At 42.5% G+C, this 15,409-nt stretch overlaps 1 protein-coding gene across 1 annotated transcript in view; it reads left to right on the forward strand.

The window, feature by feature from the left end:
* Positions 1-331: 331 nt before the first annotated feature.
* Positions 332-15,409, forward strand: part of PDE10A (phosphodiesterase 10A) — a 393,462-nt gene continuing 378,384 nt past the window's right edge. The window contains exon 1 of the mRNA XM_074580278.1: positions 332-1,390. Coding sequence (XP_074436379.1) covers positions 1,300-1,390 — 91 coding nt within the window. The 5' untranslated portion in view covers positions 332-1,299. The remainder of the gene's footprint in view (positions 1,391-15,409) is intronic.

The following is a 15,409-nucleotide window of genomic DNA, read 5'->3' on the forward strand; positions in this document are numbered from 1 at the left end:
ACTTGTTGAACACCTTGTTCTCCAGACCCCGGGAAGATGCTGGTCTGCCGGAGCGTGGAAGAGCCAGGATTGTGCCCTGAACTTCACCCACTTGGCAGCCGCTATTCCTAAACCATTTCCCCTCTCCTCCCCTGCCTCTTTGCCTCCCGGACTGAGAATCTGCTCTTTAAAGTTGATCTGAAGGGGAAAGCAGAGACGAGCTTGTGCATAGTTTGGAGGGTAAGTTGTGTCCTCGCCCCCTTCCTCCGCGAATAAATACCCGCTAGCGAACCTTGAAATCCTGCAGGAAAGGGGGCAGGTGGCGGGATGGGGGCGGGGGGGAGGGGGCGAAGAGGAGACGGGACTCCCTGGGGGAGCGATACATCTTGCACCCAGGACTGAAAGGGTTACAGAGGGAGAGAGAAAGAAAGACCGACCGACCGACTGACTGACTGACTGCGGGGGTACTGACTTCACGGCAGAGTTTGCACGGTGCGAGGTGAATTCGTGAATATTCCCAGCCGGCTGCGGAGCCCAGCAGCACCGCTCCGCCGTTCCCGCAGGTGCCGAGCGGGGTGGCCGCAGCCCCCGCCGAGCCGAGCCGCCCCCGCCGGCCGCGCCGCGCCCCTGCCCGCCGCCGGCTCCTCGCCCGGCTCCGGCAGCCTCCGGGGAACCGAGGATCCCCGGCTTCCAGAGCACATGACCCCTGCAGGGAATTTAGCCTCCCTGCACCTGCAGGCTCTTGTCATCCCTCCTCCCCTGCTCCTGGTTTTCTTTTTAATCCTCTCATCTCCCCCCTCCCTCCCCCGCCCCCTCCCGGCTCTCCACCCCCCCCATCCATTCAGCTTTTACCTTTTTTTTTTTTTCCCTTTTCTTTTTTTAACCAGAAGGAATCCCAACAGGGGAAAATAATATCAATCAGCTCCCTCCTTCCTCCCTCCCGCGCTCCCCCTCCCCAATAATAAAAAGCACCACCCGCTAACATTTGGAAAATCAACAGAGGACTATTGCACCTCTCTAATTTTCACTCACACACTCAGATGAATGAGCAAGAAAGGGTGAGACCTCAACAGCCCCTTTAGACGTGGGGCTGAATTGATGGGATTGTGATTTGTAGGATTTCTCCACTTAGTCCCTGCCTCCTACTTGCTCTCCAGCCACTCCAAAGTCTCTTCCCCTCTCTTTAAGCAGCGATTTCTTTCAATCTCTCTCTCTCCCTCCCTGTGTCTCTCTCCCTCACACTCTCCCTCTCTCTCCATATACACTCATCTCCCCGGAGAGAGAGAGAGAGGAGAAACTCAACTCCCAAACACCGACCAGATGTCGAAGAAACGCAAAGCCCTGGAGGGCGGCGGAGCCCGGCTCCCCCCCGAGGACCCCAGAGCCTGTTTTGGGGCCGGCGAGGAGCAAGGTAGGGTGGCGGAGGCCTGCAGGTGGCCGGGCGGTTGGCAGCCGGGAGCCCACCGCAGGGGCGCGTCAGCCTGGATGGCCTCCCGCAGCCCGCCGACACCGGGGTGACTTTGGCGTTTAGGCCAGGCTGCTCCCACCACCGGGCTTGAAACTGCAGGGCTGTTCCCACTGCACCGACACTGAACTTCTGAGACGGGAAGGGTTAAGGGGGGGGCAAGGGGAAGGGGAAAGGGAAGGGAGGGAGGCTGAGGGGACAGCGGTCTGCCGAACGGGTCCAGGCTCCCTTCCCCACTGCAGTTTGTCACTGGTATGGGCATAGCCACGCTGCCTCATTGATTTGTAGCTTGTGTAAATCTCTGTTTGCAGGGCGCTCCCAGCTTGGGCAGCGAATGAGCTATAGGCACCTAATATATACGTTGTGGTTTTGCGTGGGTCCAGTTTCCTTCAGCAAGCCCCTCTCCCTGGTACGACTGCGGTTGCGTCATGTTGAGGCTTCAAACGCTGCACTTGCAGCGCACTTTGCATCCAGCTAAAGTTGGGTTTTCCCCAGCCTTGCTGCTTTGCTGTAATTTTCAAGCTCCAAGTATTTGTGGTGAAAGCTGTTCTGTACTTCTTGACAAGATAATATCAATGTAGCAGCAGAGTGGTGTAAAATCAGCTATGCACACAAGTGTGAGGGAGTTCTGCAGCCAAATTTCTTCTTGTTGTTCAGTCGGCCCAGTGGGTTCCCTTCCTTTGTGTTTATTTTGACTAAGTGGGCCCAAATGAACCAAGCTGAGCTACAGGGCTCTGGGCTTGTGGCGGTATTGCAGAGAGGAGAGGAAAATACCGGTTGGATTCAGAGCAGTGTTTCAGCCTGTTGCGAATGGCTCTGGAGGCTACGGTGGGAGATGGTGGGTGTGTGGTGGGTTCAAATGACGATGTGAATGTGTGTCTGTGCGTGCTCGAATTCAGAAATGTGGTGCTTTTGCCTGGGCAGGTGTACACAGAGCAGAGAGGGATGGAATGAGGGTGTTCTCCAACATGGAGTCTGTGGCCCTTTTTGTAAAGGATATGAAGGATCATAATGTCACAAGTCACTCAGATCATGAAATTCACTTGCCACCATGGATGTTTTTGCTTTTTGCAAGGAAATGTCTCCAGCACAGTGGCTGGTGTGCTCTTCTGGTTTCATTAGAAAGGAGCACTGGTAGTGATTCAACCATCTCTCTCAAAAGATATGGTTTAGGGTTTATGTGGTGGTTGGTTTTAAATTGCTTGGCTCTCCCACAAGAAAATAAGATCCACGTTCATATTTTCTTATCATTTCTGTGCTTAAGACCAGTCTTGACATGGGAGGGACATTTTCAGACCCTGGTGATTGACTTTGTTTGCATGACAGCATTCAGTGTTTTTGCAATGTGGAATTTTGCTGTTACTAACCTGGAAAATCTTACCTCTTTGTCAGCAATGGAGGAGGTTAAACACAGAAAGGGCATTCAGCATAGACCTGAAACTTGGCTATAGATTACATGTAATTTTAATTTAAATGTATGCCAATAGTGGGTGCAGGAGCACCTTACACATTACTGTGATGCAGTGATGTGTGCCTGGTTTTCATTTTCTTTTTCTGAAAAATTTTTTTTTTTGAACTCCACAATAGTATTTCCTATAACACTTCTGGTTATGTAACAAGAAACAGAAAACAAAATGTAACTTTAAAACAGGATTATTTTTTTTCTTGATCTCAGTGTGTACAAAACAAATGAAATGTAAAGTGAAAAAATATTTAATGAAGCATTGATGTCTATTTAAAGAAAGTAAATAAGGTATCATTTCTCTCGTAAGGGGACACAAGGTATTTTGTAAATCAAACTGATTGAAAACCTGTGCTTGCACCTAGGTAATCCAGGCTTGTGTCATCTTTGACACAGTAAATGATGAAATTAAATTTAAAAATGTAGTTTTATTTCTGAGCTCATATTTATTTTTGTGAACTTTTATTCTGTTTATTTTCTCCCTCCTATTTTACAGGAAGGAATGTTGCTTGTTAATTACATTGTCTGTGACTACGTAACTGTAGAAACCATTAAGAGTGTGCAATGTATCACAATGTTGTAGGGAGTGTATTTTTGTGTGAGATGGTGGATGTGAAGCTGTCTTAAAACCTGAGATGTGCAGGTAATTTTTTGGGATTCTTCTGAAGTATTTCACTATGAAGCACGGTACTCTTACAGCAGGTTTACTACCTCAGTGGAGAAGGCATACTTGCTAGTTTGGAGGGAGAGTGTGTAATATTTGCCCAGAAGTATGGAAAAGCCATGTAACTCCTGGGTTTTAGCATTAAAACGTGTGTGCATTGGGAGCAGGGAGGCAGGGAAGGGGAAATGGGCATTAGTAAACGAAGGGAAGAAAAATAGAGAGCTCAGATTTCTGGAGGCTGCCAAATCCTGTGTTCCTGCAGAAGTCGAATGCAGAAGCCCTGCTGTCCTCAGCTAACAAGGTGACTTCTTTTGGTGACAGAGTGCCTGGATCCAGGTCTGCCATTTTACGTCTCTGTGTCAGCTGGTCAGCTGAGGGCATGCGTTGCTAACAGGTGAATCTCAGACCCGTTTGGGCGTCTGCTCTTCTGTTTTTGAATCCTAAGAGAATGCAGCCTAATTCTTAGCTGCTCCAGACTGTGTTGGATATTTGGCCAACTGAAGTGTGCGCTTGCGGAGTTTCATTCAGCTCTTGTTTATCCTCACTTGGCAAAGCTGTGGGTGGACAGACACTATGTAGGCCACGATACAGATTTTTCAAACTTCGCTGGTGTGGTTTTGTTTTTACTCTCTTTCAAAGTGTTTTATGAAGGACTCTGTAATCCATACTGTAACCTTGCCTTTTATTATGGGGTCTGATACTATACATTTCAAGCCTCACTGGTGCAGAAAGGGGATAAGGGATGAGAATACTCAGCATCTCCCAACTTCTCAACAGTGAGAGCCTGAACCTGTCTGTCTAACTCAAGGCACTTCACTGCCTCACCTTACTAAGAGGTGAGCTCCTAAAGCTCATTCCTGTAATCTGTGGAGACACAGTGGCATTTCCGTGGAGAATTCAGATTTTTACATGAGCTGAACTGCCTCTTGGAGGTGCCCCTTTTTTTTCCATTGTCTGTGTATGGAGCCTAGGGTAACTACACTGGTTTACTTGTACCACTCTAAGTGGCAGAAACTCCAGCAAAGCTGATAGGGTCTTAGTGGAGAAAGCAGACATGGTTGTTCAGCGTGATACCCAGCATGGAGCAGGTGGGATTCTTCTGTTGAAATGCAGCTCTCTAGACTCTCTTTATAGTCAGGAAGCAGAATATTTCTAGGGAGCAATTCATCTCTTCCTGAAGTGGAAGTCTCTGTTTAGTCAGCAGAATGAGATCTGAGAAGTGATGTTTCTGCCAATTGAATATAAAGGTAGCACAAACATCTAGCATGGATGTAGACAACTGTATTTCTGCAGATGACTCCTGCCTTTTGACCAGATCTTTCAGGCTTCAGTGCAAGTCAAATGGCAAAGATATTTTTTTCAGCCGTATTTGAAGCAGAGGTCTTCCATTCTGGCGATAACCCTTTTGCCCAAAACTGTAGCACAAAAAAATTGAAGAAGGATCCTGTTTTTCTGTGAATCACTGTTTTCTATGAATGTGTTGAAAGCTAGTGTGGAAGATGTAAAAATGGAGGGTGTTGGTTTAAAAACAAACAAATAAAATGTGGACGCTTCTCAAGACCAAATGCAACATGACATTGTGCCTAAATTATTCAGTAATGCTGCTCACAATCATCCAGCAGTTCCTGGATGTAGTATAATACAGTATTTTAGAAATTTTCTTGCAGAGATTTTTGAGCGTGAGGGTCTCAGGGAAGGAAGAATCTCTACATTCTCATTGGGCTGCTCTTTCTCTATTTGGATTGCATATGAAGATAAATAAATGCATTTCTTTTTCCACCTCCCCTGTGGTCCAGTTGTTCAGAGTGCTGAATGGTCTCCATTGTCACAAATATGAGTGATAGTTGAGAGTTTTCTGTGCTTTACAAAATTGGTCTCTGAAGAGACAACTGTTGCAAAATTCTTCCAGAGGCAAAGTTGAAATCCTGTCTGCCCAAGAGTAACTTTTAAGGCATGATTACTTTCTTTGAATTCAGTGGGACCAGCCACGTGCACAAAAGTTAATCATGTGCATAAGGAAGTGTTTGCAGGATTTTGAGGGTCTTAGTTATTATTAACCAAAGCCCTCTTGAGAGTCACTTCTATGTGAAGGGTACTTCCCTAGTAATTACTAGAGGGAGCAGTTTATACTAAACTATTCTCTCTGACTAATACTAGATCATTTGTGTGAGTGCTTAGCATTCATGTTTGTCTTGAACTTTGGTATTAAGTTATTGATTATTATTAAATCTTAATTTGGGATCATCAGACACCGGAAACCAAGTTCTGCCCTGTTATTCAAGGCTTACATTGATGTAATGGAAATCAGAATTGAACCCAACTTTTGCATGACAGTTTTCCCCCTGTACTTGGTCTTCGTCAATACAATTAAAGTTACAGTCTTTACTCCATTTGTTGTTTTATCATGCAAGTGACTATTGGGATTCCATCAAGCTCTGCACACTGTTGTTGATCTTAATGTTTCTCTGATACAGGTGGAAAAGCAAGGCAGTTCTTCCGTTGCGTGTGCGCGATTTGAGGTTTCAGTTTCTCCTGTACTTACTTTTCTCCATCCTCTGTGTCCTGGCCATTCTTCTCTTTCCACTTAGCTTCTTATTCCTGAAACAAACAAGCCCTCTCTTGTCTCTGGATCCCACTCCGCAAGATCTGGCTACTCAGAGTTAAGGTGTTTAGCAACAGAGGCTTATGCATTTGTGAGGACATGGGAAAGAGAAAGGAATCATTGTACAGCTTGGGTTTTATGCTGGTATTGTAATAGCACAGAAAAAGTGAAAAAGTGATCCTTTTGATTGTTCAGAGCAAAACGTTTGTGTCACCAAAAAAAAAAGAAAAGGAAAAAAAAAAAGGCAGCAACAGCCTTTTAAGGGCTTTGTTAATGGAAAAGAAACCATTTTCCAAAGCTGATTAGCTCAATGGTTACTGATAGTTCCCTGTGTTAGATTTTGATTTTTGATCACTTTCTCCTGAGACAGTCAGGGATCTGCCTTCCAGATCCTGTGAATGATAGATGGGGTCTAACTTCTGGTTTCGGAGGATCAAATTCAACATGCTGAAAAGGAAGACAGTTTTACCAACCCACTTCAATGTATGTGACATTGCAAACTAAGAATTCTGAAAAGATATAAAGCTAAGGAGAATCCAAAATGTTTGGGAAGAGAGAGTGGGGACAAGGTATATATGCTGTGAAATAGCATTGCAAGTGCTCCCTGGAAAAAATATCTTCCTCAGGTGTTGTTGCTGACTTGCCTTCCCAGCCACTGTCTCATAAAGACTGTTGAGGAGCTTTTCTGTTCCCATTTGTTTCAGAAAGGTATGTCAGTGTCTGCCTAGGTATAAGTTTATGAGCCTTGTTTGAAGTAAAATACAAAGGCTAATGGTTGAGCATTTTGCTGAGTTGGTGTTTCCACGTAGGAGAGGACTTTTCTGTCCAGCAGTGCAGTACTGCCTAGAACAGCTTGGTCCTGAGCTGCTGCTAACAAGAAGTGAGGTCACTATCTGTATCTGAAAAATGCTATCCCAACTGATGTCATGAGGCAGAGCCATAGGGAAAAGGGTGATATTTTAAGTACTTGACATAGTTGCTTTGGTTGGAAAGTGTGATTTTTGGTGAATTACTGACTTGCCCTATAAATAAATTTATCCAAACATTTTAAAAATGGAGATGACTTTTTAATTATTTGTGGGCATTTAGACATTTCAGCTATGCTGGCCATGTAGCGTGTATGGTAACGCTATAAAAACGCCTAGTGAGTCAGGAATTGAAATTTCAGCGAAAAGCAGTGGAGAAGTCTCCTGAGTGACTTTTAAAAATGGGACTTTAGTTAAATAACCAGCCTTTCCAGGAAAAGCATCTCTTGAAGCTTTGTGATAACTGTTTGTGACTCTGCTTTGGGCTTTGTGAAGTTGTAGGATAGTTACCGCAACGATGGTGCTGTAGTCCCATTTCCATCTGGCTGTGAGTCCATCCTCCTGGCTGGCCCCAGCCTGCAGAGGGTGATACTCCAATGTACCAGTAAGTGTTAACACAAGGTAGCAACTGCTGTTAAATGGAGTTAAGTTGTGCAGTTGGCTGAGTCAACACCTGGTGGTTGCTGTCTCCCTGCCTAAAGAGTCAGTGGGGAGAGGGCGGCTCTGAAATAGGTCTTCAGTGGAGACTGACTCCCTGACTGCACAGCGAGTGTGAGTGGCATCCCAGAGGGGTCTAGGACTAGTCTTTAGAGAGCCTGACCCTCGCATGGTCTCAGGTGCTCCCCTGACTTGTAGAGGTACTGCCTGGGTAATGGAGACCCTGGCTGACAGAGAAGAAAGGCTCTTGACCTAGGATGCCTTCTAAAACTTACAGAAAAAGCTAAATAGGGAGGACAGTTGTAAAGGTGAGAGAATTATAAAGGAAGTGAAATTGAAACTGTAAAAACTTTGCAGGTTTCCTTTAATTTCTGGTAGAATGAAAGTCTCTGTGGATCTCCTGGATGTACTAACCAAGTGTTGTATTGTTTCTGTTTGTTTTCCTTAGCCACTCTCCTCTTTCTGTAAGTAAGTAAATAAATAAATGAAGTTGCTTCCCTATTCCTGGTCAGCCAAGGAATGGGTATTTACCCTTACTATGAAATCTATGAGGAAGAGTCTTGATCTCCCTGTTATGGTGTCCACGTTCACCCGATCACACAGTGTTGGCAGGAGGCTGTGTTTTATTGATGATACCACCTTGCCTTGGTTTCTGAACATATCTGAGTCCACTGCTTCTATATGGAAAGGAGGAGAGTTGCACAAGCCAAGTGACATTAAAATGCAGATGTATTTGTTTTTTAAAGGCATTGTGTTGTTAATATGCAAAACCAGAGACTCTAATAATGTGTAACAAAGTACTTGTTTATTAATAAAGTCACTTTGCGTTTTCACCCTCTGACCTTAAAGTTTTTGTACTATTTGGGCGTAATCCTGTTTTCAAGTTACTAGTGATAATGCAGAAACCTTGGCAACTCAGCGAGCAACAGTTGTGGCTTTATGCTGGAGGAGGAGAGGAGGGATGCTGTTGGGGTTTGATGGGATAGAATACAGTCGGTTTGTGTGTTTATCAGTTCAGTCACAGTGTGATGGCTAATAATGTTGACATTTAAGGTATGCCCACACATTGGGCAATTGAGCTTGTGTTCCTAAGCTCATTCCTAGTATGTCTATTAACATGTGGAAGGAGCAGCTGAATTTTGGGTGTCAAGCTGTATTAAAGCCATCCACACGATGTTTTAGTTGAGTACCATATCTCAGTTGAGGGGCAGTTGGTAATAGATTGATTCTTACATTGTTTTCAGTTAGTGTTGGGCTCAGACATAATACAGGAAAATTAAAAATGAAAACCAGTACAATATGGATCAGAGGTGGAGGCGTCATACATGACAGCAGTATGAAATGATAATTATAAGAAATGAGATAGGAAACAAAGATAATCCTCGGATTGTACTTCAAAAGCACTAATAGACGTTCAGTCTTCAAGGGAGGGCTTACTTAAATTTAGAGATGAAGGTAGAAAAATGACAGAGCAAAAATATCAAGGCACCTGGAGAAGGCAACCCTGCACGAGCATAGGCTACATGTCAGAATACCACTATCTTCAAGAATAGCCCTTTTTCATAATCATTTTTATGCAATTGTCTTAATCTTTATGTATCTGTTAGGTTAGTACAACAAATTAATATCTATGCAAAATACGCAAATTGACTGTTCTGTTCTATTTGTGATCAGGTTAGCTTTCTAGACCTTGCCCATGGAAAGTCTGACTTATTTTTCACTTTTTATTCACCTGCCTTATTTTTCTGTCATATTTCCTTTAGCATGGATGCAGTCAAGATGGGCTTATACTGTCTATAATTATTATTCAGGCTTTGCAGATCTGCTCTGTAAATTGTTAATCACTTTCTAATGTTATGTTTTGTAACTAAGGATTGCAAATGAGTAAGATCAGATGGTAGGTCTCTGTTTTAACTGTCCATGCAAGTTCTTCAGCTGTCTTTGGGAAAAAAAATTTACATAAGTTACAGGTGGCTTCAACTTTGTGTGACCTTGCCAGAAATGGGACTAGGAGCACTCACACCTAGAGGCTGTCAAGAAACAACTGAGTAAGTGGCCTTCCTCCTGCTTTTCAGCTGTTTTTTTGCTGTCTACATAAGACAGCATGAGTGCTTCTAGTCTCTTTCAAGGCCAAACCAAAAAAGGGCTCACAGAGTCGCATCATGGTGTCTGGGCAGTGGTAGCGAACAGTTGAATGTGCCTGCAGGGCATGAAGAGTGTCATCAGTTGTGTGGAGGGAGCTGTGGATAGTTCTCTCTGCTCTGCCGTTCTTCCTCAGCATAAGGAAGTCCTTGCTTCTTAAGAAGCTCAGTATCTTCTTGGAAATGCAAAAAATGGTGCGCAGGCCAGTTTTTGCGTCGGTTAACTCAAGGCCCTTGCCTTCATTGTTTTGGGGATGTTGGTGGATTTTTTGTCTTGTTTTGTTCTGTTCTGTATGTGAACAAACTGTGTATGTGAAGAACTGCGACGTTTTCTTGCAATGGAACTTCTGATTCCAGGAGACGGTGCTGTGCCCTATGTAGGGTTTTGAGGCAAATCATGTGGATTGCATTGGGTTCTGGTCATGGTCCCGGAAACAGGCTAATTCTTAAGATCCAGTTACTTTTCTGCAGAAGGTCCTATTTGAATATTGGTCCTTGTTATACCACTTGTCCTTTGACTTGCATAGCCTGTTAGCTTCAAATTGTATTTGCTTACCTTAGCATGAGGAAGTTTGAAAATACTTGGGGTTTCAGGGCCATATGCAAGAACCACATGCTGAGATTTGGGCAGGGAGTTGAAGGTGCACACGAGACACAAGCATTTAACTAGATGAAAAGCCTACAGTTGACACATCAACAATGGCAGCATGCAGCTCCACAGATTTAAAACTACACAGGAAGACAACTGTGACCGAGCCACACACCTTCCTTTGCCACATCTTGGGGAAGGAGAGACCCACTGCAGTTAGCCTGCGTAGGTAGGGAAAAAATTACAGGTAGTCATCTTTTCCTTTCTACTCTGTGAAATAGAAAGCCACAGTCCTGACTGGTAGTAGCTACTACTTGCGGAGAAACCTAAATGTACACCTCTGCTAATGCTGCATGTGCAGCCTTGGAAAAGATTTTCATAAAGATGTGAAGCTGCTAAATCCAAGGAAGGGGTGGATTAACACTGGGAAGAGATCAACGTGGTTTTATATATATATACTGTATATAATGTTTTTATTGGGTTTTGAAGGGCCAAAAAATTTAGATAACCCTTTATCTAGGCCTTTGCAGCTAATGATGCAAGTGGCTTCTGGTATGCAACTTCTTACAGGATGCTCTTAAGAGATACCATTAATTCTGCGACTGCAACGTGGGCTTTGTGTGTTCCCGAGATTTTCCTTGGGAGGAATATGTCTTCTCGCCTTCTCCTTGTATCACTCCCAGGTAAATGGAGAGTAATTAGGAATAGGCTGTGCCTCACTGGTTTTTAAAGGTAGATGATGTGTGACACTTAACCTTTTTTTTAATCATTAAAGAATGATAGGAGTCATTTTTGGCTGGGAAACTGCAGAATAAGCACGGCTAATCCTAAAGCATTATATATTTCTAATTTGGGATTATAATAGGCTATGAAGAAAGGAGGAAGAAAAAAAATGTAAAGCTTAACATGAAGGAATATTTAATTTTATTCAGGAAACATTTTGGCAAAAATCCCCTGGATCTGCACAGAACCTACAGATTTAAGATGTCTTTGCACAGCCAGAGGCTGAGATCATGGCTGTCTAACTACAGTTGGATATTTTCATATCTGCCAAGTTCAGCCTTAAATAAATAAATGAAAAAAGGTCATGCTTCATGCTTTGTTCAAACTCTCGAAATGGTTCTTACTTAATATTCTAGGGGATAGTGACCTCCCTTTGAAGGTACTGTCCTCCTGCTCAAAATCCTGCATGGAACCAAGAAAGTAGCTGTTTAAATGAAGCCATGAAATGTCTGAAGGTACTTTCTGGAATCCCTTAAAATGACCCTGGTTCAAGAAATATGCCCTACTTACTGCCAGGAGTGCAGTAAAGTCAATCGCTGGAAATCTATTAGTTGTGGGCAATTGAAAACGCGTTACCCAACATTAACCCACAAAAAAGAAAATTAACACGGTTAAGAGTAGTTCTTGCCAGAGAAAGATGAACAAATAGGAGCAGAAGCTGAGTGGGAAGCTTCTAGCAGCAGGAGGAGGGGGGGACAGACTGTAAAGATCATCTGTTCAGACGTGCTTTTTTACTTCTCCCCCCACAACTCCCTAGGTATCTCTCTCTCTCTCATTTTTTTAAAGACACAGATGCAAATATACCTAATAGCTACTGTGAAATCTGTAAGAAGGATCAACTAGCCAGGAGGCAATTTTCAAGGACCACTGTGATCAAGGGTAATGTTTTTACAATGAGGTCACGTCCAAAGGCAGCCTCAGGTGATTGCAAGCTTGTACTTGAGCACTGAATAAGCACCTTGTCTTGCGTGGTCCCTGCTCCAAAAAGCCTGCAATCTAATAATCTGGCACAAACATACAGGGCTGTATTTTTAAAATTGCTCATTTTATGGTTTTTTGGTGTTTATTTTTTTGTTTGTTTGTTTGAAGTCATCAAACTCTTTCTTCTTTATCATCCTCTATTTACTCATCTCTTCTCTGTCCTAGTACTCCAACAAATGAGTCTTGTGCAAAGTGTTTTTCTTTACCTCACAGAAATACTATCAAGTCCTGTGAAGATAACCATGAGATCGAAAGAAGGGAAGCAGCAAACAAGGCAGAGAGTGTTTTCTGGTAGGCCTGCAAGGAGAGCAGGAAGGATGGACAAGGAAGTTCTGTGTCCTTGCTCCAGCCTTCTCCTTTACTTACAGTTTCCTGATACTATTTCACTTTTCCTCAAAAATGCCCGTCTCTGTGATAGTCAGCTGCATCTGTGCTCTGTGATAACACTGCTGTTCAAATGGCAGGATGGAATGGGGCATGTAGGTGAGAGAAAAATATCCAAAGTCAAACAAACTCAAGCAGGATTTGTCCAGGATGTTTTGCTTCAAGACTTCTAAGCCAAAAAAGCTCAGAAAAAATGTCTCACCTTGTTGTGCTGTGTTCATAGTCATGGCAAACCACGTAGTGTTTTACGTGGCATTTCGTGACCTTCGATTCAGTGACCTCTGTTTCCAAATACGTAATAGACTGTTCAAGTCTTTGCAGGCTTGTCATGACTCAGCTTGAATGACACCAGTTAGTTTATGCAAAGTAAACTGAAATAGCTTATGGTTCATTTTGGTATGGTAAGGTGGTCTTTTGCACTATGTTACCATTTGAGGGTGATTGTTCTTCACTGAGTTTAATATCCCATCTCCTTTTACTAAAACCAAAAGTCAGTACTTTTGAAAGTACTGATATTAGACATATAGAAATTCTTGTTTGATCATCCTTTCTTTTATCTGTTTGAAAATGCTTTTCTTTAATGCTTTCTTTAAAAGAAACTAAATGTTCTTAGTATTTTATTCTACTGTTAAAAGTCTCTCTCTTACCAAAAAAAAAAAAAAAAAAAAAAAGAGGTGGAAAGAAAAAACTCATTAAAACACCATGCTGGGGGTATTTAGAAACCTTTTGTTTACCATGATGGAGTATTGTTTTAGGATGGTTGGGGTTGTTTGTGTACTTTCTGCTGCCCACTAAATCTAGTGGAAAGGAAACAAAACCCACCTGGTGATCAGGGAGAGTGGTTTACTGGTGGTTTTTTGGTTGTGTGTTTTTGGTGGGGTTTTTTTTTGGGTGTTATGCAAGGGAATTTATGAAAGATAATAAGCTTGAGTAAGTGTTACTGAGGAGTAGGACACTGTGAAGGCTATAGTAGTATAAGGTTATTTTAGAGTTTCGTTTGACCAGTGGAGCTTTTTGCTACTGCTTGTGGTGCTGGGTAAAGTGGGGAGGGGTTTCAGTGTGGCTCTTGGAACACAAGCTGTATTTGCTTCCTTACAATAAGGACACAATAAAGATTTTTATACAGATTTATTGAGAATGGAAATCCAGGAAAATATTCCAAACAGGGAATGCTGTGACTTCGTTTTACAGCTCCCTTCATCATATTTCTGGTGTTTCATGTTGTATTCTTCCATTTTAGTTTTCCCCTCTAAAATGATCCTTCAAATTCTCTTGCAGGACATGTCTGTGCTTTCCTACTCTCCGATTGTTTATTTAGAAAACCTAAATAAGTGCTATGATAATGTATAAGCTAATGATTTTCCTTAACCATTTTCTTCCATCCTCCAGATGTCTCTAGAGTACAACATGGTACAGAAAGTTCATTTTTAAATGAGTGCTGGGCTGGACTATATAAGTTCCATAACCACATGGATGTCAGTTGGAGGAAAAATCATGTCAGGTCATCACTGGAAACTGCTGGCACATCTCTGCTTTTCAGTAACTTTTAGTTCTCTTAGCTTGTCTCATTTTATTAGAAAATAGTAAGAGACATTAAGTAACCCCTCATCTACTGTATGTCCTTGCATGAAAGGGAATGCCATGCCGGTGCTGTTAGAAGTGCTGTTGAACTGTACAGTGGTGGTACTGAAGGCTATTAGAGATGGAGTATGTCTGGAGCGTGGCATTTATAAAACTCCAAAAGTTATTACTGAAGTCCTGCATAAGTTTTTAATATTTGTGATGATATGCCTACACAGTATTAATATCAGGTTAGGTTTTATGGGGTTTTTTGCGGTTTTTGCTGTTGGGATTGGTTTGTTTGTTGTGGGGTTTTTTTTGTAAGTAGCTTTTTGTGCCTTAACTGTCAAGTTTTGTCTCACAAGGCTTCACTTATTTTTATTTAAATGATGACCAGACATGATGAGTCTTACGCTATCGTGACCAGCCCTTCAGCTGAGGTCAGAAGCTATGAACTTCTTTATCTGTTTCATCAGCTTGGTGAGATTAGTAAAAGCAGATATTCTCTCTCACAATTTGCTGATCACTGAAAAGCACAAAGACAACAAGGCAACGCTGAACAAACCCAAATGTCTCTTTGTGCTGTCTACATGTTGTTGTAGTTGTACCCATCTTTGTTCATTTTGCTTTCTTCTGCTTTTTCATCCCAGTAAGACGACTTCTTCTTCCTCATCCTCTTTCTGAATCTACCTCCTCTGCTCAGAACTTGCTTTCTAGAGCATGAATGATCACCATCTTGCCAGATGTGAGACTTGGTAAGGAGTGGGGTTAGAGACTGAAGAAGGAAAAAGAGACGAGTTTTGGTGTCATCTCCATCTCATTCTGCAGAATGAATTCTGCTATTTTTTATACTGGTTTGTTGTATTTGGGCATTTGTATTTTAAAGTAACTTAAACTTAGGAGTCTGCTTCTCAGCTAGCAGAAGATGAGAAGAACCTACTGCAAAAAAAGCTAGCTGAATTATCCAGGTGGAGCAGATGATACTTAGTAAGAGTTCAAGGATGTACTGAAAGAATAGAAGAAATGGTTACAAGAATGGAGTCATACATATATTTAATAATAATAAAAATAATTTGCTATACTCGCTAAGTCTGAAATCTCTCTGTGGAAAAACTGCTTATGCCGTTTTTTCTCGTACCCCAGAGTTCCTCAGCTTGACTATTGGTATTGGTTAACTGTGGGTCAGAACTTCTATACCTGCCAGAAGAGGTACTTTTGTTTGCAGGAATCTGTAGAATTTTTTTCTTCTTCTCTAAGAAGATTATTTCTACCAGCCTACCACAACTGATTTTAAATTGGTAATTTTAGATATTATATTGATATTTAGCTTTGTTTT

The sequence above is a fragment of the Larus michahellis genome, chromosome 3, assembly GCF_964199755.1.
Source record: "Larus michahellis chromosome 3, bLarMic1.1, whole genome shotgun sequence".
Lineage (NCBI taxonomy): Eukaryota > Metazoa > Chordata > Aves > Charadriiformes > Laridae > Larus > Larus michahellis.